This window comes from Cricetulus griseus, chromosome 4 (genome assembly GCF_003668045.3).
Source record: "Cricetulus griseus strain 17A/GY chromosome 4, alternate assembly CriGri-PICRH-1.0, whole genome shotgun sequence".
In the NCBI taxonomy this organism is placed as follows: Eukaryota; Metazoa; Chordata; class Mammalia; order Rodentia; family Cricetidae; genus Cricetulus; species Cricetulus griseus.
This window is the reverse complement of record NC_048597.1, coordinates 116,309,280-116,331,242: the sequence shown is the minus strand read 5'-3', so window position 1 is coordinate 116,331,242 and position 21,963 is coordinate 116,309,280. Positions and strand designations below refer to the sequence as shown.

General features: G+C 50.2%; 1 protein-coding gene across 1 annotated transcript in view; it reads left to right on the top strand.

The window, feature by feature from the left end:
* The window catches only part of Zan (zonadhesin), a 108,383-nt gene that overhangs the window by 68,797 nt on the left and 17,623 nt on the right, over positions 1-21,963 (top strand). Inside the window, 25 exon segments of the mRNA XM_027416274.2 lie at positions 373-514; positions 1,102-1,319; positions 2,034-2,175; positions 2,552-2,760; positions 3,176-3,317; positions 3,639-3,856; positions 4,761-4,902; positions 5,261-5,482; positions 6,662-6,799; positions 7,178-7,395; positions 7,967-8,108; positions 8,481-8,698; positions 9,099-9,240; positions 9,604-9,821; positions 10,793-10,963; positions 10,966-10,993; positions 11,360-11,577; positions 12,536-12,677; positions 13,048-13,265; positions 14,830-14,971; positions 15,317-15,538; positions 17,202-17,339; positions 17,691-17,908; positions 18,306-18,447; positions 21,254-21,471. Coding sequence (XP_027272075.1) covers positions 373-514; positions 1,102-1,319; positions 2,034-2,175; positions 2,552-2,760; positions 3,176-3,317; positions 3,639-3,856; positions 4,761-4,902; positions 5,261-5,482; positions 6,662-6,799; positions 7,178-7,395; positions 7,967-8,108; positions 8,481-8,698; positions 9,099-9,240; positions 9,604-9,821; positions 10,793-10,963; positions 10,966-10,993; positions 11,360-11,577; positions 12,536-12,677; positions 13,048-13,265; positions 14,830-14,971; positions 15,317-15,538; positions 17,202-17,339; positions 17,691-17,908; positions 18,306-18,447; positions 21,254-21,471 — 4,368 coding nt within the window.

The following is a 21,963-nucleotide window of genomic DNA, read 5'->3' as shown; positions in this document are numbered from 1 at the left end:
GCATTTGAGCTACAACCCCAGGCTCCCATTGAAGGATTCTAGGCCTTGGCTCTATCGTGAACCACTACTAGCCCCTCATTTGAGGATTCTAGACAGAGGTTCTGCATCTGAGTTATACTCCCACGTACCCAATAGCGAATTCTAGGCCTCTGCTCTGCAAGTGAGCAACAGACCTCACTGGACTGAGATATTCTCACAGCCATGATGTGTCTCCCCCCACCCTCCCCCAGGACTCTCTTCAGTGTTTGTTTTAATCAGTTGGGGTAGAACTGGTGCTGGCGTATGGTACACCAAGCTCTTCACAGGAGGCAAGTACTGCCCAGAACCATTACCTTTGGTGTCACTTGCTTTCTCTCCCTGTGGCTTTTGCAGGAAGGCAAGACCTGGATCACCAGAGGGTGCACTCAGAGCTGTACCTGCATAGAAGGGGTCATCCAGTGCAGGACTTTCCAGTGTCCCTTGGGGACTTACTGCAAGAGTAGTGATGACGTCAACAGTAGCTGTGTCAAAATCAGTAAGGGAGCCACGGGGAAGGTGGGAAGGGTGTGCTCATGCCTGGAGGGACCAGAGGCGGAGCAAGAAGGAACTTAGTCTCCTGAGAAGTTAGGGATAAGGTGGTGTCATGGTGGAGAGGCGTTCTGAGGACCCATGCTGGGCTGGCCATACTAGTGTATCAGTGATTAGTTTCCCACATCTAACTTAAAAATACATCGTCTTTAAGTTAAATGAATTGTATTTCTTTTTATTTACATGTCTATATGTGTATTTTCTGTTTATGCGGGATGGGTGCTGTCAGGGGTCTGAAGAGGCTGTTAGGTCTCCTGGAGCTGGAGTTTACAGGTGGTTGTGGGTACTGGGAACCAAACTCAGGTCCTCTGCAAGGCTAGCAAGTGCTCTTAACCACTGAGCCATCTCTCCCACCCTATATCCACTTTCTTAACTTTCCTTTCTGTCCCTGACACATAGTTTGTTATCAGAAAATATTTGTGGAACCAATAGCAAAGGAAAAACAGGCAGACAAACGGTTGGTCTTTCAGCCTAGCATGGTTCAGTAGCCCTTCTGATCCTCTTTACTCATTGTAATCTCCCTCTGTCCCATAGCTCTGCAGTGCCCAGCCCACAGCCGCTATAGCAACTGCCTTCCCTTCTGTCCACCCACGTGCTTGGACCCAGAGGGTCTCTGTGGTAGCACCAGTCCTAAAGCCCCCTCTACCTGCAAAGAGGGCTGTGTCTGTCGACCTGGTTTTGTGCTGCATAACGACAAGTGTATGCTCAGAATTCTGTGTGACTGCAAAGACGCCCAGGGTACTCTCATCCCAGTGAGTGTGTGTGGGAGATGGGCTTGGTGAGCCTAGAGGGATGGCTAACTGGGTAGAATATTTGCTCAGAAAGAATGGGGACCTACATAATCTGGGGTGTAGCCTGTGTCTCTAACCCCAGGGCTCCAGGAGGTGGTGACAGAAGAGTCCCTGAAACTTGCAGCTAGTCTTGTATGGGTAGAGGTGTACAATACCAAAGAGGAAGACAGACTTTATCTCTACAAGGTGGAACGTGAGGACCAGCTCCTGAGATTGTGTTGTACCCTCATATAAGTGTACTCACATACACACACGAATCACATATAGACACAGAGAATTTTTTTTATAAAGTGGGTTTGAGGGCCTTCTTTCTGCTTCTCCCCACCTGAGATGATCCTACCTGTTTGGCTGACCTTGTAGTGAGAAGACTGGCCAGGACTTGGTGCAAAGTAGTGAAATGCTCAACCACTGAGCCACACCCCAAGGCCTTCACTGGGAATTCTAGACATGCCTTCTACTGTTTTTCCATGCCTTCATTACTCCACTGGAAAATTCTAAGTAGACACTATACTGCTAGCCTATTAAAAATATATATTTAATCTATAGTGTTGAGCCAGTGGATAAAGAACTCTCAGATAGGAAGTGCAGTTTGGAATCTTCAGACAGGAAGTGAGTCTGTCTCTTTAGAACTGGTCCGTGGTCCTCAGGTGTCTTCTCTTCCCGTGACATCTGCAGGCAGACAAGACCTGGATCACCAGAGGCTGTACCCAGAGCTGTACCTGCGTGGCAGGGGTCATCCACTGCAAGAATATCCAGTGTCCCCCAGGGACTTACTGCAAGAACAGGGATGATGGCAGCACTAACTGCACCAAAATCAGTAAGGGAGCCATGAGAGAGCAGGGAGTGTGTGCTCATGGATGGGGAATATAAAGCAGGGCAAGAAGGACCTCAGCCCCTGGGCCTTAGAGGTAGGGATAGGCAGTGCCACTCTGGGGAGGGGTTATGGATGCCTGTGGCTGGCCTGATCATCTTCTCAGTGTTAGTTGCTCCTACATTGACTTGGGAGGTCCATCTTCTTTCTTTTTTCCTCATGGCTTGGCAGCAGCTTAAAAGGATTTGCTGAATGAATAACAAAAGGAGGAAAAGAGCCCAAAGTCACCTGTAATTCAGCCACCACAGTTTCCCTAACCACTGCCTCCATGACCCCCTCTGCTCCTCTCCCTAACTAACCCCACTCTCTCTCTATACTCTAGCTCTGCAATGCCCAACCCACAGCCAATTCACGGACTGCCTTCCCTCTTGTCTACCTTCTTGCTCCAACCACTGTGAGATCACCAGCCCCAAAGGACCCTCCAACTGCAAGGAGGGCTGTCTCTGCGACCATGGCTTTGTCCTCAATGAGAACAAGTGTGTGCCTAGAACTGAGTGTGGCTGCAAAGATGCCCGGGGTACCTTCATTCCGGTGAGTGGGCGTGGAGATTGGGACTGAGGGCCACTTTCCCCTTTTATCTGCATCTCTCAGCCTGGGATACTCCCTGGAATGAGAAGACTGCTCAGGCCTGACACACAGTAGGCCAGTACTCTGAGAGAGCCATGCAGCAGCTCTCATTAAAGGATTCCATACAGGCTCTCTACCACTGACTGGAACCCCAGCCCTAGACTTGAATATCTGGGGTTATCAGAGAGGATCAGAGTGGGAATCTGTCCACTGACTAGCTCTGCATTGTCTGCCCACATCAACACACCTACTGCCTGCACCTTAGACGTGGAAACTGGATAGGGAGAGCACATGTAAACCCTTCAGGCATGAGGCTAAGCCTGGCTTTCTAGAGCATGCACTCAGTTTCCACTTGTTTCTCAATCCCTGGCTTCTACAGGCAGGCAAGACTTGGACCTCCAAGGGCTGCACCCAGAGCTGTGCCTGCACGGAAGGTAATATCCAGTGTCAGAATTTCCATTGTCCCTCGGAGACTTACTGCAAGGACAACAGTGATGACAGTAGTACTTGCGTCAAAATCAGTAAGGAGGCTATCCATGGGGACTGGGAGTGTGGTAGCTACCATTGCTAGAAAAAAAATGGAGGCAGGACAAGTAGGAGCTTGGTGCTCTGCCCTAAAGGTTGGGATTCAGGGGGCCCACTGCTGGCCTGGGTCCTTCTCGGTACTCGTCTCCCAATGATTAATCTTCCACATTGGCTGAGAGATGGAATCTTCTTACTTCTTTCCCCGGTTCCTGGCACAGCAGTGTGCTCCGTAAATGTTTGCTGAATGAATGACAAAATGAGTCAGGGAGGACCCCCCTCTCTTCCTCTCCTCTAACCTCTCTCCCTCCACCCCACAGCTCTGCAGTGCCCCGCCCACACCCACTTCACCAGCTGCCTTCCCTCCTGTCTACCTTCCTGCTCTGACCCCGGGGGCCTCTGCAAAGGCACCAGCCCTAAAGCCCCCGCCACCTGCAAGGAGGGCTGTATCTGCCAACCTGACCACGTGCTACATAATGACAAGTGTATTCTCAGAATTCAGTGTGACTGCAAAGATGCCCATGGTGCTCTTATCCCGGTGAGTGGGCACCTGCCATGCAACTTGTGAAAGTTGCAGAGATGAATCAGTGAGTAAAATATTTGTGATGCAAGTTAAGTTTGAATCCACACAACTCTTGCAAACTGAGTCTTTCATGCCAGGGCTCCCTCTAGGAGTCCTGAATCCCCAGACACTTGTGAGCTAGCTGTTCTTGTGACAGTAGTGAACATCAATGAGGAGAGGGGAAGAGGGAGGGAGGGAGGGAGGGGAGGTGGGGGAGGGCAGAAGAGAGACAGAGACAGCAATGCTGTCTCAATACCCAGTGGAAGATGAGGATCAACACCCTCTGATGTAGACTCATAAGTGAATAGTTTGCACACACACACACACACACACACACACACACACACACACACACACACACACACGTTCACGCTGTGCAGGAGAATGGTTTGAAAACCAACATAGGATTGGAAGGGTCACTTTCTTATTGCTTCCTCAAATCTTGCCTGGAATGCTCCTGTCTGTATGCCTGAAGTATGATGGTTGACAGTGTCCTGGCACAGGCTGGACAAGTGCTCTACCACTGAGCCATACCTCCAGCCCTCAGTGAAGGGAGGTAGACAAGTATACCTAAGTCACATGAGCTCCCAGATCACTGGGGGTTCTGATCAGGTGCGCTACGTCTGAACTGTAGTCCCAGGTCCCCATTATAGATCCTGGGCCAGAGTGCCAGCACTGGGCCACTCCCACACCCTTAGTGGAAAACTCGAGGCAGGCACTATTGCTGAGCTATGTACACAGCAGCAGAAGCATTTTTCCCCCAATGTTTTTGACACCATGTAGGTAGTCTTAATTATTCAGACCTGAGTCCCCAAAACAGGAAGTGACACCTCTCTAACCAATCCCTCTGTCCTCACATTCCTTCCTGTGGCTTCTGCAGGCAGGCAAGACATGGATCTCCACAGGCTGTACCCAGAGCTGTGCCTGCATGGAAGGGGCTGTTCAGTGCCAGGACTTCAAGTGTCCCTCGGGGACGTACTGCAAGAACAATAATGAGGGCAGCAGTAACTGTGCTAAAATCAGTAAGAGAGTCATGGGGAAGGTGGGGAAGGTGTGTGTGCTCATGGCTGGATGGATTGGAGGCAGGGAAAAAAGGAGTTTGGGCTTTTGCCTTAAGAGGTCAAGTTACTAGGTATCACAGTAGAGAGGTTTCTGCTGAGACCCTTCTGACACTGACTTGGGACCATCCATTCTAACCCCCTCCTTTCAAGGCTTGGCACACAGGCCATGCCCAGAAGTGTTTGCTGAATGAATAACAAAAAGAAAGAAAAAAAAATCCAAGGTCTCTTGGTCATTATGGCAAGCTTGGTTTCTGTAGTTCTGCTTCCTCAGGCACCCTCTGGGCCTCTCCACTAACCCCACTCTGTTTTTACCCCATAGCTCTGCAGTGCCCAGACCACAGCCTGTTCACTGACTGCCTTCCCTCCTGTCTACCGTCCTGCTTGGACCCAGAGGGCCTCTGTAAGGAAACCAGTCCCAAAGCCCCCTCCACCTGCAAGGAGGGCTGTGTCTGTGAACCTGGCCTTGTGCTGCAAAAGGACACGTGTGTACTCAAAACTGAGTGTGGCTGCAAAGACGCCCACGGTGCTCTCATCCCAGTGAGTGAGCATGGATGGTAGGATTGGCAGGGTCTGTGGAAATAGCTCCATTTTAAAGTGTTCATCCCACAAGCATTTGGACCTGGGTTTGAATCCCCACAACCCCTGTGAGATGGACACAACAGCCTATGTCTACAGCCCCAGTGCTTCTACTAGGAGACAGGAAAGGGAGACAGCAGACTCCTCAGAAACTTGAGAGCTAGTTAGTCTTGTGTATGCAGTGGTGACCAACAACAAAGAAGACAGAGAAAAAGACAGACCCAGAGAGAGACTGAATTTTCAATACAAGCTACAGCATGAATACCAACACTTGAAACGATCCTCTGACCTCCATGTGCGCGCGCACACATGCATGAGCACACATGCATGCATATACACACATTCACGTGCGTGCACACACACACACACACAGAAGAGAGAGAGAGAGAGAGAGAGAGAGAGAGAGAGAGAGAGAGAGAGAGAGGAGAGAGAGAGGTGATGATGACTTGTGGCTTTAGTCCCAGTATTTGGAAAGCATAGTCAGGTATATCCCTACAAATTCAAGACCAACCTGAGCTACATAGCAAGTTCTAGACCAGCCAGGACTACATAGAAGAGAACCTGTCGCAAACAAATAAACCAACTAATGAAACCAAAACCCACATAGGATTGGGAGCCACTAGCTCTTTCTTCTGCTTCTCTGCACCTGGGATGCTCCAGTCTGTATGACTGGTGCTGGAATGGGAAGGTTGTTCAGGTCCAGGCACAAGGTAGGCAGGTGCTTCTCTGGGGAATTCCAGGCAAATATTCTACTTCAAAGCCACACAACCACCCATCACTGAGGATTCTAGTCAGGTGCTCTGCAACTGAGCTATGCTCCCCAGGTCCTTACTATAGGATTCAGGGCTAGCATTCTACCACTGACCTACTCCCCCAGGGCCCAGACGTAGGATTTGCTGATCACCCACGCCTCCCCTGCCTCCTCACTGGGTGATTCTAGGCAGGTTCTATTCTGTTGAGTTATGCATACAGTGACAGAAGGAAATATTTCTCAAATATTTTCTTCCTTCTGTTGGTTGACTCAGGAGATGTGCAGTGGCAATAGGGAAGGCAAACCTAAGTCCCTTCAAACAGGTGAGGCTGTCTCTAGCCAACCTCTCCTTCCTCACTTCCTGTCATCTCTTTCCATGCCTTCTGCAGGGAGGCAAGACCTGGGTCTCCAGAGGCTGCACCCAGAGCTGTACCTGCACAGGAGGGATCATCCAGTGCCAGAGTTTCCAGTGTCCTCCAGAGACTTACTGCAAGAACAGCAATGATGACAGCAGTAACTGTGTTAAAATCCGTAAGGGAGCCGTGGGGGAATGGAGAAGTGCTGATGGCTGGAGGGACCTGAGGCAGGGCAAGAAGGAGCTTATTCCCTTGCGTTTTAGAGGTTGGATATAGAAGGTACCACAGTAGAGAGAGATTTTGTGGAGCCATGGCTGGGCTGAATCCCTTCTCAATGTTTAATCTCCCACATTGACTTGGGAGACCCATTTGTCTTATTTTCTCTCTCCTGGATTGACAAATGGGGCATGCTCAGTGAGTGCCTATTGAATGATAGTTAATGCAGGTGGGGTGGAGGGGGTCTCCTGGTCATTTTGTCTAGTCTGATCACTGCACAGAAGCCTCTGTTTCCTTGGGCCTCCTCCACTAACTGCCCTCTCCCTCCACTCCATAGCTCTGCAGTGTCCAGCCAACAGCCAGTACACTGACTGCCTTCCCCGCTGCCCACCCACTTGCTTGGACCCAGAGGGCCACTGTGAAGGCACCGGCCCCACAGGCCCCTCCACTTGCAAGGAGGGCTGTGTCTGCCAACCTGGCTACGTGATCGATAAGGACAAGTGTGTGCTCAGAATGCAGTGTGATTGTAAAGATGCCCATGGTGTTCTCATCCCGGTGAGAATGGAGAATGGGAACTCCTCCTCCTCCTCCTCCTCCTCCTCCTCCTCCTACTTCCTCATCCTCCTACTTCCTCCTCCTACTTCCTCCTCCTACTTCCTCCTCCTACTTCCTCCTCTTCCTCTTTTCTTCTGCCTCTCTTAGTCTGGGATGCTCATGTCTATATTGATGTCCTGGTAATGTGGAGAAAAGTCTGTCCTGTCATAGACTAGGCAAGTGATCTTCCCCTGAGAACCATTCCTAGCCCCTTGTGGGATTCTAGGTAGTTGTTCTACCACTGAGCCATGCCCCAGCCCTTCACTGGGTAATTCTAAACAGATGCTCTCTGTTGAAATAGTCGCCAGCACCTTACTGTCGGATTCTAGGCAAGTGCCCCCCTACTGAGCTAAACCCCATCCATAGATGCCATATTTGTTCAAATATTTTCCGTGTACTAATGGTTGATGCAATAGATATGGACCTGTAGAATGGGAGGGGAAAATGAAAGTCCTGTAGACAGGAGTAAGGCTGTCTTCCTTTAACCAGCCCCTCTGTCCCCTGTCCCTCTCTTGTCCCGTGGCTTCTGCAGGCAGGCAAGACCTGGACTCCTAGAGGCTGTAACCAGAGCTGTACCTGCATGGCAGGGGCTGTTCAGTGCCGGAATTTCCAGTGTCCTTCAGGGACTTACTGCAAGGACAGCAATGATGGCAGCAGTAACTGTGCGAGAATCCGTAAGGGAACTATGGGGGAAAGTGGAACGTATGCTCACGACTAGAAGAGTCTGAGGCAGAGCAAGAAGAAGCTTAGTCCCCACTTAAGAGGTTATGGATAGGAGGTTCCAAGTAGGGAGGGATTCTAGGGACATAGGGTGTGGCTGAGTCCCTTCTCAGGGTTAGTCTTCCACACTGAGTTAGAAGAAACGATTCTTTCCACCTGTCCTCCATGTTGGACACATAGCCATCCTCAGCGAATGATTTCTAAATGAACACTAAGGAGAAGGAGAAAGGCCCCAAACTCTGTTAGTCATTCTGCCTAGCTTGGTATTTACAGCCTCTGATTCCTTGTGCCCTTTCCACTAACCCTGCTATGCTTCTACCCCAAAGCTCTGCAGTGCCCCGCCCACAGCCTCTACACCGACTGCCTTCCCTCCTGTCAACCTTCCTGCTTGGATCCAGATGCCCACTGTGAGGGCATCACACCTAAAGCCCCTTCTACCTGCAAGGAGGGCTGCTCCTGTCAACCTGGCTATGTGCTGGCTAATGACAAGTGTGTGCTCAAAATTGAGTGTGGCTGCAAAGGCACCCAGGGCGGCTTCATTCCGGTGAGTAAGCAGGGAAATCAGAGTGGTAGAGAGACATAGCTGATAGACTCACTAATGGGAAATCTGTAGACACCAAGGGCAAATGTAAGTATCCCAGACAGGAAGTGAGGTAGTCTACTGAGAACTAGGGGCCAGAGAGATGGCTCCGTGGTTAAGAGCACACGCCACTCAATCAGGAGGATTGGAGTTTGGATCCCAGCAACTCACAGACACCTAGAACTCCAGCTTCCAGGGATTGATGTGTCTTCTGGCACATGCATATGGACTATCGAATGCATATATTCACACGGACACACACACACACACACACACACACACACACACACACACACGAGAAATAAAAACTACCACACTGAGTTAGAAGAAACTCACTTCCTTCCATTTCCCATGGCTTCTGCAGGCAGGCAAGACCTGGATCGCTACAGGCTGTTCCCAGAGCTGTACCTGTGTGGGAGGGACCATCGAGTGCCGGAATTTCCTGTGTCCTTCGGGGACTTACTGCAAGGACAGGGATGATGGCAGCAGTAACTGTGCTAAAATCAGTAAGAGAGCCGTGGGGAAGGGAGAGAGGGTGGGCTTCTGATTGGAGGAACCAGAGGCAAGGCACCAAGGAGCTTCTTCCAGCAGTGGGGGTGGATTTTGGGAACTGCAGCCGAGTCCCCTCTCAATGTCAGTCTCTCAGTGGCTGATCTCCCACACTGACGTGGGAGTGAGTCTTTTTACTTTCCTCTCTCAGGATTTGCCACAAGGGCCATGATCAGTAAATGTTTTTCGAATGGATACTGAAGGTGTAGAGGGAGAGCCCCAAGTCGTCTTGGTCACTGTGCCTAGCCTGGTTCTGTAGCCTGTGCTTCTCAGGCCCCTCTTGTCTTCGCTACTAACCCCTCTCTTCGGGCACCCCATAGCTCTGCAGTGCCCAGATCACAGCCACTTCACAAGCTGCCTTCCCTCCTGCCCACCTTCCTGTCTCAACCTGGATGGCCGCTGTGAGGGCACCAGTCCCCAAGTCCCTTCCACCTGCAAGGAGGGCTGCCTCTGTCAACCTGGCTACTTCCTGAATAAAAACAAGTGTGTGCTCCAAATTCACTGTGACTGCCAAGATGCCCGGGGTGACCTCATTCCGGTGAGTGGGTGTGGGCACTGGGACTGGGGCAGCTGGGAAGGAAGTGCTTGCTGTGTAAGTAAGTGTGGGGACCTGAGTTCAAATCCCATAAAACCATGTTAAGCTATGCATACAATCCCCAGAAACTGGCAAGCTAGGGAAGAACAGTATCAACAATGAAAGAAGGAAGTTGAGATACAAATTTGTCTCAAGACAAAGTGGAGAAGTGAACTCAAAACTGGAGCCTGCTCTCTGACTGCCTTTTCTGTGTGCATGGTCACACAAATGCACATGCATGCACATACTGTATATACATATACATACTAAAAGATTAATTCTTACAAAGTTGAGGGCCAGAGACATGGCTCCATGGTAAAGATACTTGCCTTCAAGTGTGAACACCTGAGTTCAGTCTCCAGGACCCACATGGTAGAAGGAAAGAACTGATTCACACAAGGTCTCCTCTGACCTCCTCCTATGTACTCGTCTCTGGCTGGTTCTTGAGTCTAAAAGTTGGTCAAGATCTGGGGGTGGTAGAGCACCACCATTGAGCCGTGCACCTGGCCTCTCAATGAAGATTGTATGCAAGTGAGCTGGGTGACCTAGCTGTGCTCAGAGGCCCCTTCTGAGTATTCTAGGCCTGCACTCTGCCACTGAGCCTCTTCTAGTGCTTCTCACAGGGGATTCTAGGCAGGGTCTCTAAAACTGAGCCACACCCCAGCCCCTCTCTGGGGGATTCTAGGCAGGGTCTCTAAAACTGAGCCACACCCCAGCCCCTCTCTGGGGGATTCTAGGCAGGGTCTCTACCACTGAGATAACCCACTTGCCCTAGATATAATTCTTTTTTCAATATTTTCCATCTCTGGTTGGTGATTCAATAGATGTGAAACCTATAGGCAGAGGGCAAATGCAAATACTTCAGACAGGAGTTGAGTCTGTCTCCCTAGGACAAGCTCCTCCACCTTCACTTTCTCTTCCTATGACTTCTGCAGGCAGGCAAGACCTGGACCTCCAGGGGTTGCACCCAGAACTGTGCCTGTGCAGGAGGCGCCATCCAGTGCCAGAATTTCCAGTGTCCCTCGGGGACTTACTGCAAAGACAGTAGTGATGGCAACAGTAACTGTGCCAAAATCAGTAAGGGAGTCATGGGGGAAGGTGGGCGGGGGGTGTGCTCATGGCTGGAGGGATCAGAGGCTGGGCAAGAAGGAGGGTAGATAGTCCTCTGGCCTTGGAGGTTGGGGATAGGAGGTACCATAGTGGGGAAAGACTCTGGACCCCTGCTGGGCTCTACAGTGTAAGTCCCTCCTCATTGGTTAGTCTCCCCTGCTGCCTTGGGAGAGCCATTGTTTTTAGTCTCCCACACTGAACTAGAAAAAAAGTTACTTTTACCTTTTTTCCCTAGGGCTTGGCACAACAGCCCATGCTCAGTAAATGTTTACTAAATGAATAACAAAAGAAAAATAAGGCTCAAAGAGCTATTGCTCATTCTGCCAAATTTGGTTTCTATAACCTGTGCTCCCTTGGATTCCCTCATTGACTCCTCTCTCTCTACCCCAAAGCTCTGCAGTGCCCCGCCCACAGCCAGTTCACCAGCTGCCTTCCTTCCTGTCCGCCTTCCTGTGCCATTCTGGATGGCCACTGCGAGGAAGCCAGCTCCAAAGTCCCCACAACCTGTAAGGAGGGCTGCATCTGTCGACCTGGCTACTTATTGAACAATGACAAGTGTGTTCTCCGAATTCAGTGTAGCTGCAACGATGGCCACGGTGGCCTTATTCCCGTGAGTGGGTGTGGAAAGAGGGACTGGTGGGTGACTGAGGAGATGGCTCACTGGCTAAAATGTTTGCCTTGCAAATGTGAGGGCCTGAGTTTGAATGTCCAGAACCTATGTGAGCTGGACATGGTAGCTTCTAGCTTCTACTGGGAGACAGGAGAATCCCTAGAAACTTGTAGGCCAGTCTTATGATTACACAGAGACAGTTAGCTTCACAATACAAGGTAGAAGGTGAGGACCAACATTCCAGGCTATATTCTGACTTACATACATACATGCACAAATGCTCCCACACACATGAACATACATGAAAGCACACACTCTCTCTCTCACACACACACACTCACACTCACACACATACTCTCACACTCTCACACACCCACATTCACACACACTGTCTCTCACACACTCTCTCACAACACACTCACACACTCACACACTTACACACTCACACACACATGCACACAGATTTAAAAGTGGAACTCACTTCTTCCCTCTACTTTTGTTAACCTGGGATGCGCCTGTATTTTTGTTTAGTTTTGTTTTTTGAGACAGGGTCTGGAACTTACTATGTAGACAGACTAAGCAGGTCTGGAACTCACAGAGATCTGCTTGGCTTTGTCTCCTAAATGCTAGGAATGAAGGTGTTGCACCTTTCTTTAGAGGTGACCCTAGACAGTGAAGGACAGTCATGGCCTGGCACAGGAGAGACAAGTGCTCTATCACTGAGAATTCTAGTCTAGCTGTCCTTCACTGAGTCGAACCTCCAACTCCTGACTGCAGGAATCCATGCCTCTGAGATATGCCCCACACCCCCTAATACAATTATGTTTTCATATATCTTCCCCTGGAGATGTGGAACCTGCAGACAGCGAGGACAAGCCTACATACCCCAGAACAGTGAGGGTGTCTCCTTGGAGCTGGCCTCTTCCTCACTCCCTTTCTCTTACCATGGCTTCTGCAGGCAGGCAAGACCTGGATCAACGAAGACTGTACAGAGACCTGTAACTGCATGGGAGGGACCATCCAGTGCAGGAATTTCCAGTGTCCCCCAGGGACTTACTGCAAGAACAACAATGATGACAGCAGAAACTGTGCCAAAATCAGTAAGGGGGCTCTGGGGGGAGGTGGGGAGGGTGTGCTCATGGATGGAGGGATGAGAGACAGGGTAACACAGAACTTAGTCCCTTGGGCCTCAGAGGTTGAGATACTAGCTACCATAATGGACGGGAGTCTGTGGCCCTTTGGCTCTGCCGAGACCTTTCTCAGGGCAGGTCTCTCAATGGTTAATCTTCTCCATTTAGTTGGGAGATCCATTCTTCTTATTTTTCTAAGGGCTTGACACACACACATACCAGGCTCAGTAAATGTTTTCAAAATTAATAATGATAGGAAAAAATCCTGAAGCTCCATGGGATATTTCTCTGCTTCTTTGGGCCCCCCATTCATTAACCCCAATTTCCCTCCACCCCATAGCTCTGCAATGTCCTGCCCACAGCCGCTACACAAACTGCCTTCCCCCATGTTTACCTTCCTGTGCTAATTTGGATGGCCTCTGTGGGGTTACCATCTCCAAAGTCTCCTCCACCTGCAAGGAGGGCTGTATCTGTCAACCTGGCTATGTGCTGAATAATAACAAATGTGTGCTCCAGATTCACTGTGGCTGCAAAAATGCCCAGGGTGACTTAATTCCGGTGAGTGGGTGTGGAAATGGGGTTGGGAATGCTAGCTCAATGGGTCAGTTGCTTTCTTGTGCACAAGTGAGGACCTGAGTTTGAATCTCCACAACCCATTATAGATGGGCAAAGTTACCTGTGTCTTTAATCTATCACTCTACCAGAAAATGCTGGACAGAGACAGGACAATCCCCAGAAACCAATACCTGAAATTGTCCTCTGAACTACATGAGCATGTGAGCTAGCACTCACACACATGAACACACACACACACACACACACACACACACACACACACACACACACACACTGTGCAATCTTTAAAAAGACTTATTTTTATTTTATGTGTGTGAGTGACTGCATGTATTCATGTATATTACTTGGGAACCGGATGCCCACAGAGGCCAAAAGAAGGCATTGGAGGGGCTGGAGAGATGGCTCCAGTGGTTAAGAGCACTGACTGTTCTTCCAGAGGACCTGGGTTTAATTCCTAGCATCCACAGCTCACAACTGTCTGTAACTCCAGTTTCAGGGGACCCAACACCCATGGCAAAACACTAAGGCACATAAAATAAAAATAAATAATTTTTTTTAAAAAAGAAGGCATTGGATCCCCTAGAATTAGAGTTACAGGAGTTGTGAGCTGCTGTGTGGTGCTGGGAATTGAATCTGGGTCTTCTACAAGACAGCAGGTGCTCTTAACAGCTGAGTCATCTCTGGAGCCATATGAAACATTTTTTTTTTTAATTGGACTGTTGTGGGCCACTTTTCCTTTCATCGAATTCCTTCTGGAATGTTCCTGTCTGTATGTCTGGCCCTTGAGTTTGAAGGTTGTTCAGGTTCTGGCACAGGCTAGGCAAGAGCTCTACCACTGAGCCACACCCCCAAACCCTCACTAAAGACTCTAGGCAGTTGTTTTATCCAGTAAGCCACACCTTAGCCCCCCCTTAGCCCCCCACTAAGAATTCTAGGCAGAGGATCTACCACAGAGCCACACCCCAGCCCCTCATTGAGGGATTCTAGGCAGGGCTCTACCGCTGAGACACACCCCAGCCCCTCACTGGGGGATTCTAGGTAGGGGCTCTACCACTGAGCTACACCCAACCCCCTCACTGGGGGATTCTAGGCAGGTGCTCTACCACAGAGCCACACCCCAGCCCCTCACTGTGGGACTCTAGGCAGGTGCTCTACTACAGAACCACACCCCAGCCCCTCACTGGGGGATTCTAGGCAGGGCTCTACCACTGAGACACACCCCAGCCCCTCACTGGGGGATTCTAGGCAGGGCTCTGCCACTGAGACACACCCCAGCTCCTCACTGGAGAATTCTAGGCAGGAGCTCAAGCACTTACTGGGCTATTCCTGGCCAGTGAGTTGTGTGGCTGAGCTATTCTTAGAGGTCCCTGCTGAGGATTTAGGACCCGATCTACCAATGAGCTGATAATTCCCCTTCCCCACATATGGTTCTCTTTTCCAATATGGATAGGGAGGGCAGACTGAAGCTGTGCAGACAGGAGGTGAGGTTGTGTCCCTGGAGCAGCCTCTGTGTCCTCACTTCTCTCTCTTCCTGTGGCTTCTGCAGGCAGGCAAGACCTGGACCTCCAGGGGCTGCACCCAGAGCTGTACCTGCGTGGGAGGGGCTGTCCAGTGTCACAACTTCAACTGCCCCTCAGGGACTCAGTGCCAGGATGACCAGGATGGCAACAGTAGCTGCGCCAAAATCAGTAAGAGGATGATGGAGGGAAGGTGGGAAGGTGTGTGTGCTCAAGGGTGCAGGGATCAGAGGCACAGCAAAGAGCCACCTGACTGCATTCCTTTTCAGTACTAAGTTCTCAATGGTTAGGCTCCCACACTGACTTGAGAGATAAAGTCATTGGTTCCCTCCTTAGGGCTGGCACCCAGCCCATGCCAGGAAATGGTTGCTGAATGAATAACAAAAGGAAAAATAAAACCCAAAAAAGTGAAAAACACAAGTTTTGTTGGTTATTCATCCTAACTTAGTTTCTGCAGCCTCTGTCTTTTGGGCCCCTCTGTCCCTCTATGCTAACACTAGTCTCTCTACTCCATAGCTCTGCAGTGCCCCACCCACAGCCGCTACACAAACTGCCTTCCCTCCTGTCTACCTTCCTGTGCGGACCCAGAAGGCCTCTGTGGGGGCACCAGCCCAAAAGCCCCCTCCACCTGCAAGGAGGGCTGTGTCTGTCGAGCTGGCTTTGTGCTGCATAACAACAAGTGTGTACTCAGAATTCAGTGTGCCTGCAAAGACGCCCATGGTGTTCTCATCCCGGTGAGTGTGTGCCAAATGTAAGACTGGTGGGCCTGGGCAGATGGCTCAGTAAGGCCCCGATTCAGCACAAATGGAGAACAAGCTTGGAGTCTCCACAGTTCAGTGAACTGTCAGCCTGAGGCCTTTATGTCACCCCAGGGTTTCTATGTGAGACAGGAGGAAGAGATAGGAGTTTGCTAGTCTGTGATGTCTGGATATCTAGTTATGGGGTGAAAAGTGAGTACCAACACCCAAGATTTGTCCTCTGACCTCCACACATAAGTATACCATGATTAAACAGAGAGCACACACACACAAAGATTAGTTAAAAAAAAAAAAAAAAAAAAAAGTAGGGTCTGGAGAGATGACTCAGCGGTTAAGAGCGGTCGCTCTTCCAGAGGACCAGGATTCAATTCCCAGCACCTACATGGCAGCTCACAACTGTCTGTAACTCCAGTTCTAGGGAACCCAACACCCATGGAAAAACAGCAATGTACATAAAATAAAAGTAATTTTAAAAAGTAGTGGACCAATGGGGTGTTGGTGGTGCACACCTTTAATTCCAGCACTCGGGAGGCAGAGGCAGGCAGATCTCTGTGAGTTCGAGGCCAGCCTGGTCTACAGAGCGAGTGCCAGGACAGCCTCCAAAGCCACAGAGAATCCCTGTCTCAAAACAAACAAACAAACAAACAAAAAAACAAAAACAAACATGGCTCCATAGGTAAAGCCACTTAACTTATAGGCCAAGCCAATTTCTAGAATCTCTATGGCAGAAAGAGAGAATTGACTCTAGAAAGTTGTTTTTTGGCCACCACATGGTGGTCAAAACATGTTTGTGCACACAGAAAGAAAAAAGTGTAATAAAAGATGTTTTTTCAAAGTGGGATTGGCAGCCATTTCTCCTTCCCTTTGCTTTTGTCCATCTGAAGTTCTCCTGGTTTGTTTGTTTGTTTGTTTGTTATCAAGACAGGGTTTCTCTGTGTAGCTTTGGAGCCTATCCTGGAACTCACTCTGTAGATCAGGCTGGTCTCGAACTCACAGAGATCCACTTGCCTCCGCCTCCTGAGTGCTGGGACTAAAGGTGTGCACCACTGCCACCTGACCCTAGGCGCTCTCCTGTCTTTATGGCTAACCTTGCAACATGAAGCCTGGTCAAGCTTGGCACACGCTAAGTAAGTGCTCCTTCATTTATCCACACATCTCCCTTACATGTTCATTAGTTGGAATTCGAGGCAAGTACTAGGCAGCCTTGCTCTATAACTGAGCTATGCTCTCAAACCCCTGCAGGAAATTTCTCAGCCATAGCTCTGCCACTGAGCCACAACCCTTTCTTATTAAGGATTGTAGACAGTTGTTCTACCCCTGAGCCACACCCCACCCCTCACTGGGGGATTCTAGGCAGGAGCTCTACCACTGAGCCACACCCCAGCCCTTCACTGGGGGATTCTAGACAGGTGCTCTACCACTGAGCCACACCCCAGCCCCTCACTGGGGATTCTAGGTAAACACAATCCTACTCAGATATACCCAAACTCCCAGTTGTAATAGTTGTTTCAGTGTGTTTCTGTGGAGTGAAAGCTGTGGACAGGGAGGACAAATGTGAGTCCTTCAGACAGAGCAGAAAGCTGTCTACCCAGAACTGCCATCTCTGTTTACTTCTTTTCCCTCTCTGTGACCTCTGCAGGCAGACAAGACTTGGATCTCCAAAGGCTGTACCCAGAACTGTACCTGCCTGGCAGGGAACATCCGTTGCCGGGATTTCCACTGTCCCTCAGGGACTCGGTGCAAAGACAATGGTGATGGCAGTAGTAACTGTGCCAAAGTTGGTAAGAAAGCCATGGGAAGATCGAGAGGGTGTGTGCATAGCTGGGCAGATCAGAAATAAAACAAAAAGGAACTTGGTCTCCTGAGCCCAAGAGGTCAGGATACTAGGTACCACCATGGGGAGTACTGGGGACCCACAGCAGGGTCTCTCCTCAGTGCTCATCTCCCAGTGGCTTGGCTCCCACACTGACTTGGGAGGCCCACTCCTCTCACTAAGGGTTTGCTGTCTGGATAAACAAAGGGGAAAATCACAAGCTCATCTTGTCATCCTGCCCAGCCTAGTTTCCGTTTTCCCTACTTCCTTAGGCTCTCTCACGCTCTATGCACTGATCCCATTTCCTTCTACCCCATAGTTCTGGAATGCCCAGACAACAGCCACCACACCAACTGCCTCCCTTCCTGTATCCCATCCTGCTCCAACCTGAATGAGCACTGTGAGGTTGAAGGCCTCAGAGCCCCCTCCATCTGCAAAGAAGGCTGCCTCTGTCAGCCTGGCTTTGTGCTCAATAAGGACAAGTGTATACCCAGAATTCAATGTGGCTGCAAAGACTCCCAGGGCACCCCCATTCTGGTGAGTGGACATAGAATTTGGGATCGGGGCCCCTTCCTGCTTCCTTCTGTTCTGTGAGCCTGGAATGTACATCATGACTGTATTGTTGGCCCTGGAGTTGTCCAGGTCATGGAACAGGCTAGGAACATGCTTTATCACTGGGGGATTCCAGCCCCTCACTGGGGGCTTGTAGACAGATAACCTAAGGCAGAGCCCTGCTCCCACCTTCTTCCTGGTGGAGTCTACATAGGCCCTCTACGGCTGAACAGCTCCAGATACAGTTTTCCCTGTGTTTCCTACCTGTGCTTGGTTGACTTAGATGTGGAGCCTTCAGGTAAGGAGGGCAAATGGCTAAGCCTGTCTCCTTACAACTGGCCCCTTTGTCCTTACTTCCCGTATCCTCCTGTGGCTTCTGTAGGCAGGCAAGACCTGGATTTCCACAGGCTGTTCCCAGAAATGCACATGCGTGGAAGGACTTGTTCACTGCCATGACTTCAAGTGCCCCGCAGGGACTCAGTGCCAGGACATCGAGGAAGGCAGCAGTAATTGTGTTGAAAACAGTAAGGGAACCATGAGGGGAGGTGGAGAGACTGTCCTCATGATGGGAGGACTCAGAGGCAGGGAAGGAAGGCACTTAGTCCCCTGAGCCTGGGAGTTCAGGGATTGGATGCAGTAACATGGGACCTTGGTGAGGCTGTGTCCCTTCTCAGTGTTAGTCTCTCAGTGGTCAATATAGTAGTTAATTCCTGCTGCTGTGGCACAATACTGTGACAAGAAGAAACTTGGGGACAAAGGCCTTCTTTTGGCTCACAGTTGTAGTCCATCATTGTAGGGGAGTCAAGGGAGTGGGGACGTAGAGAGCTACTCCCAGGCGCTGTAGTCAGGACAAAGAGCAAAGCAAGCATGCTCACTCATACTCAGCTAGCTCTCTCTATACTGCCCAGGGCCAAACCCAGGGAACTTTGCCATCCGCAATGGGCTGGATCTCCTACACCAATTAATGTACCAGATGGTTCCGGTTCCAGTCTGACCTGGACAAGCCCTTATTGGGACTCTTCCTAGATGACTCTACATTCTGTCAAGTTGAGAATTAAAACTGACCATCAGAATTAGTGTCCCATGATGCCTTGGGAGATCTACGTTTTCTTCTCTCAGGGATTTTCACACAGCCCGTGTCAGTAAATGTTTGCCAAACAGTCTCTTCTCAGTCTTCTCAGTGCCCCCGCTTTCTCTCTCTGGCTTTTCGAGACAGGGTTTCTCTGTGTAGCTTTGGAGCCTGTCCTGGAACTCACTTTGTAGGCCAGACTGGCCTCGAACTCACAGAGATCCGCCTGCTTCTGCCTCCTGAGTGCTGGGATTAAAGGCGTGCGCCACCACCACCCAGCAAGTGCTAGTCTCTTAATAGTTTCCCATATTAACTTGAGAAAACCATTGTTTTTTTTAGCTTGGGGCTTGGCACACAGTCCAAGCTCAGTAAATGTTTGCTGAATGCATAACAAAAGAAGAAAAACCCTGAGTTCTGTTGGCCATTGTGCCTTCTTGTCTTGTGTCTATAGTCCCTACCTCCTTGCTACCCCCTCACCAATCCCCTCCACCAGCTTTATTGTCCCTAACTTATCCTCCCTCCACTCCATAGCTGTACAGTGTCCAGCTCACAGCCGCTACACCAACTGCCTTCCCTCTTGTCTGCCTTCCTGCTCGGACCCAGGTGGCCTTTGCAAGGGCACCAGCCCCAAAGCCTCCTCCTGCAAGGAGGGCTGTATCTGTCAATTTGGCTACGTGCTGCATAAGGACAAGTGTGTTCCCAAAGCTCAATGTAGCTGCAAAGATGCCCAGGGTAACCTCATCTTGGTGAGTGGGCAGCTAAAGTGGGATTGGTGGGGGAATTTGAAAATGACTGAGTTAAATGTTTGCTCTGAAAATGTGAGGAGGATCTGAGTTGTTTTGTTGTTGTTTTGTTTTTCGAGACAGGGTTTCTCTGTATTGCTTTGGGTGCTGTCCTGGAACTCACTCTGTAGACCAGGCTGACCTCGAACTCACAGAGATCCTCCTGCCTCTGCCTCCTGAGTTCTGGGATTAAAGGCGTGCGCCACCACCAGCACCAACTGAGGGTCTGAGTTCTAATCTTCACTATCAATGTAAACTGAATGGAACAGCCTGTGTCTATAATCCTAGGGATGCTATTGGGCAGGGGGAGGGGCACAGGAGAACCCTTTGAAATTGGGGAGCCATATAGTCTTCTGTATCCAGAGGGAAACATCAACAGAAATGGGGGCCGTGTCTCATTACAAAGTAGAAGGTCATAACCAACACCTGAGATTGTCTCCCCAACCCACATGTATACACACCTGTGCTCTCATACAATGATTCACACAAACATAAAAAGATGAGAGATTATAGATGACCTTTTCCCTTTGTCTGTTTCTCTCCATCTTGGATGCATCTGTCTGTATGGCTAGCCCTACTTTGTGAAGATCAGTCAGGGCCTGGATCATGCTAGGCAAATGTTCTCCTGTGAGCATCTCAGCCAGCCCCTCACTGGGGTGTTCTCAGCAGGTGCTCTACACTGAGCCACACCCCAGCCCCTCACTGAGGGATTCTAGGCAGGTGTGCTACCTCTGATCCAGACTCCCTTACCCATAGTGCAGGATTGTAGGCAAGCTTTCTGTGTAGAATCACATCCCTAGCCCCTCACTGGGGATTGTAGCCAAGTACCCTAAGGCAAAGCCCTACTTCTATACTCTTTCTGGTAGATTCTATACAGGCCAGGTGCCACTGAACTATACCTGTAAGGTCAGATGCAGTTTTTCTTCCTGTAGTTGCTTAACTCAACAGATGTGGAACCTGCAGATTGAGCTTGGCTCCTTAGAATCATCCTCTCATTCCTTTTCTTTTCTCTGGCTTCTGCAGGTGGGCAAGACCTGGATCTCCAGTGGTTGCACCCAGAGCTGTTCCTGCATCGATGGGGACATCAAGTGCAATGATTTCAACTGCCCCTCAGGGACCCACTGCCAACATAGTGATGATGGCAGCAGTAACTGTGCCTCCAACAGTAAGGAAGCCCTTGGGGAGGTGGCGGGGGTGTGTCAGAGGCAGGCCGCAGAGACAGGAGGTGGGAGGCACCACAGAGTGGAGTCTGGGAAGCCACAGCCGGCCCTTTGTCAGTGTCAGTCTCCCAATGGTTCAGCTCCCACAATGACTTGGGAAGTCCACTCTTCCTACCGGTTTGCTGAATGAATAATAAAAGGAGGAAAACCCCACAAACAAGCTCTGTCAGTCATTCATCCTAGCCTGGCTTCTGAAGCGTCTGCTTCTGTCATCGTTCTCAGGCCTCCCCACTAACACTGCTCCACTCCCATCCTACAGCCTTCCAATGCCCCGCCCACAGCCGCTTCACCAACTGCCTTCCCTCCTGTTTACCTTCCTGCTTGGATCCTGATGCCCACTGTAAGGGCACCAGCCCCAAAGACCCTGCCGTCTGCAAGGCAGGCTGCCTCTGTCAATCTGGCTATGTGCTGAGTAATGACAAGTGTATCCTCAGAATCCAGTGTGGCTGCAAAGATGCCCAGGGTGCTCTCATCCCGGTGAGTGAGCATGAAAAATGGAATTAGTGAGGGCTAAGGAGTTGGCTCAGTGGGTGAAGACTTCAGTTCAAGTCCCCATAATTCATTTAAACTGGACACAGTAGTCTGTGTAGTCCAAGAGCTCCTACTGAAATATGGGAGGTACAAACGGGACAACCCTCAGAAACTTGCAGGCCAAACATTCTGGTATACATAGTGGTGAACATCATCAAAGCCAAGATGGGCGGAGAGAGGGTGGGCAGGGAGAGCCTGCTTCAGTGCCAGGTTTGGAGTGCAAGGACCAACACTGAGCACATCTTCAGACCTTCAGGGTATGTGCATACCCACACACATACTTGAACACAAATGTGCACACACAGTTTTTTAAAGTGGCTTGGAGGGGCTGGAGAGCCGGCTCAGTGGTTAAGAGCACTGGCTGCTCTTCCAGAGGTCCTGAGTTCAGTTTCAGCAACCACATGGTGGCTCACAACCATCTATAATGAGATCTGGTGC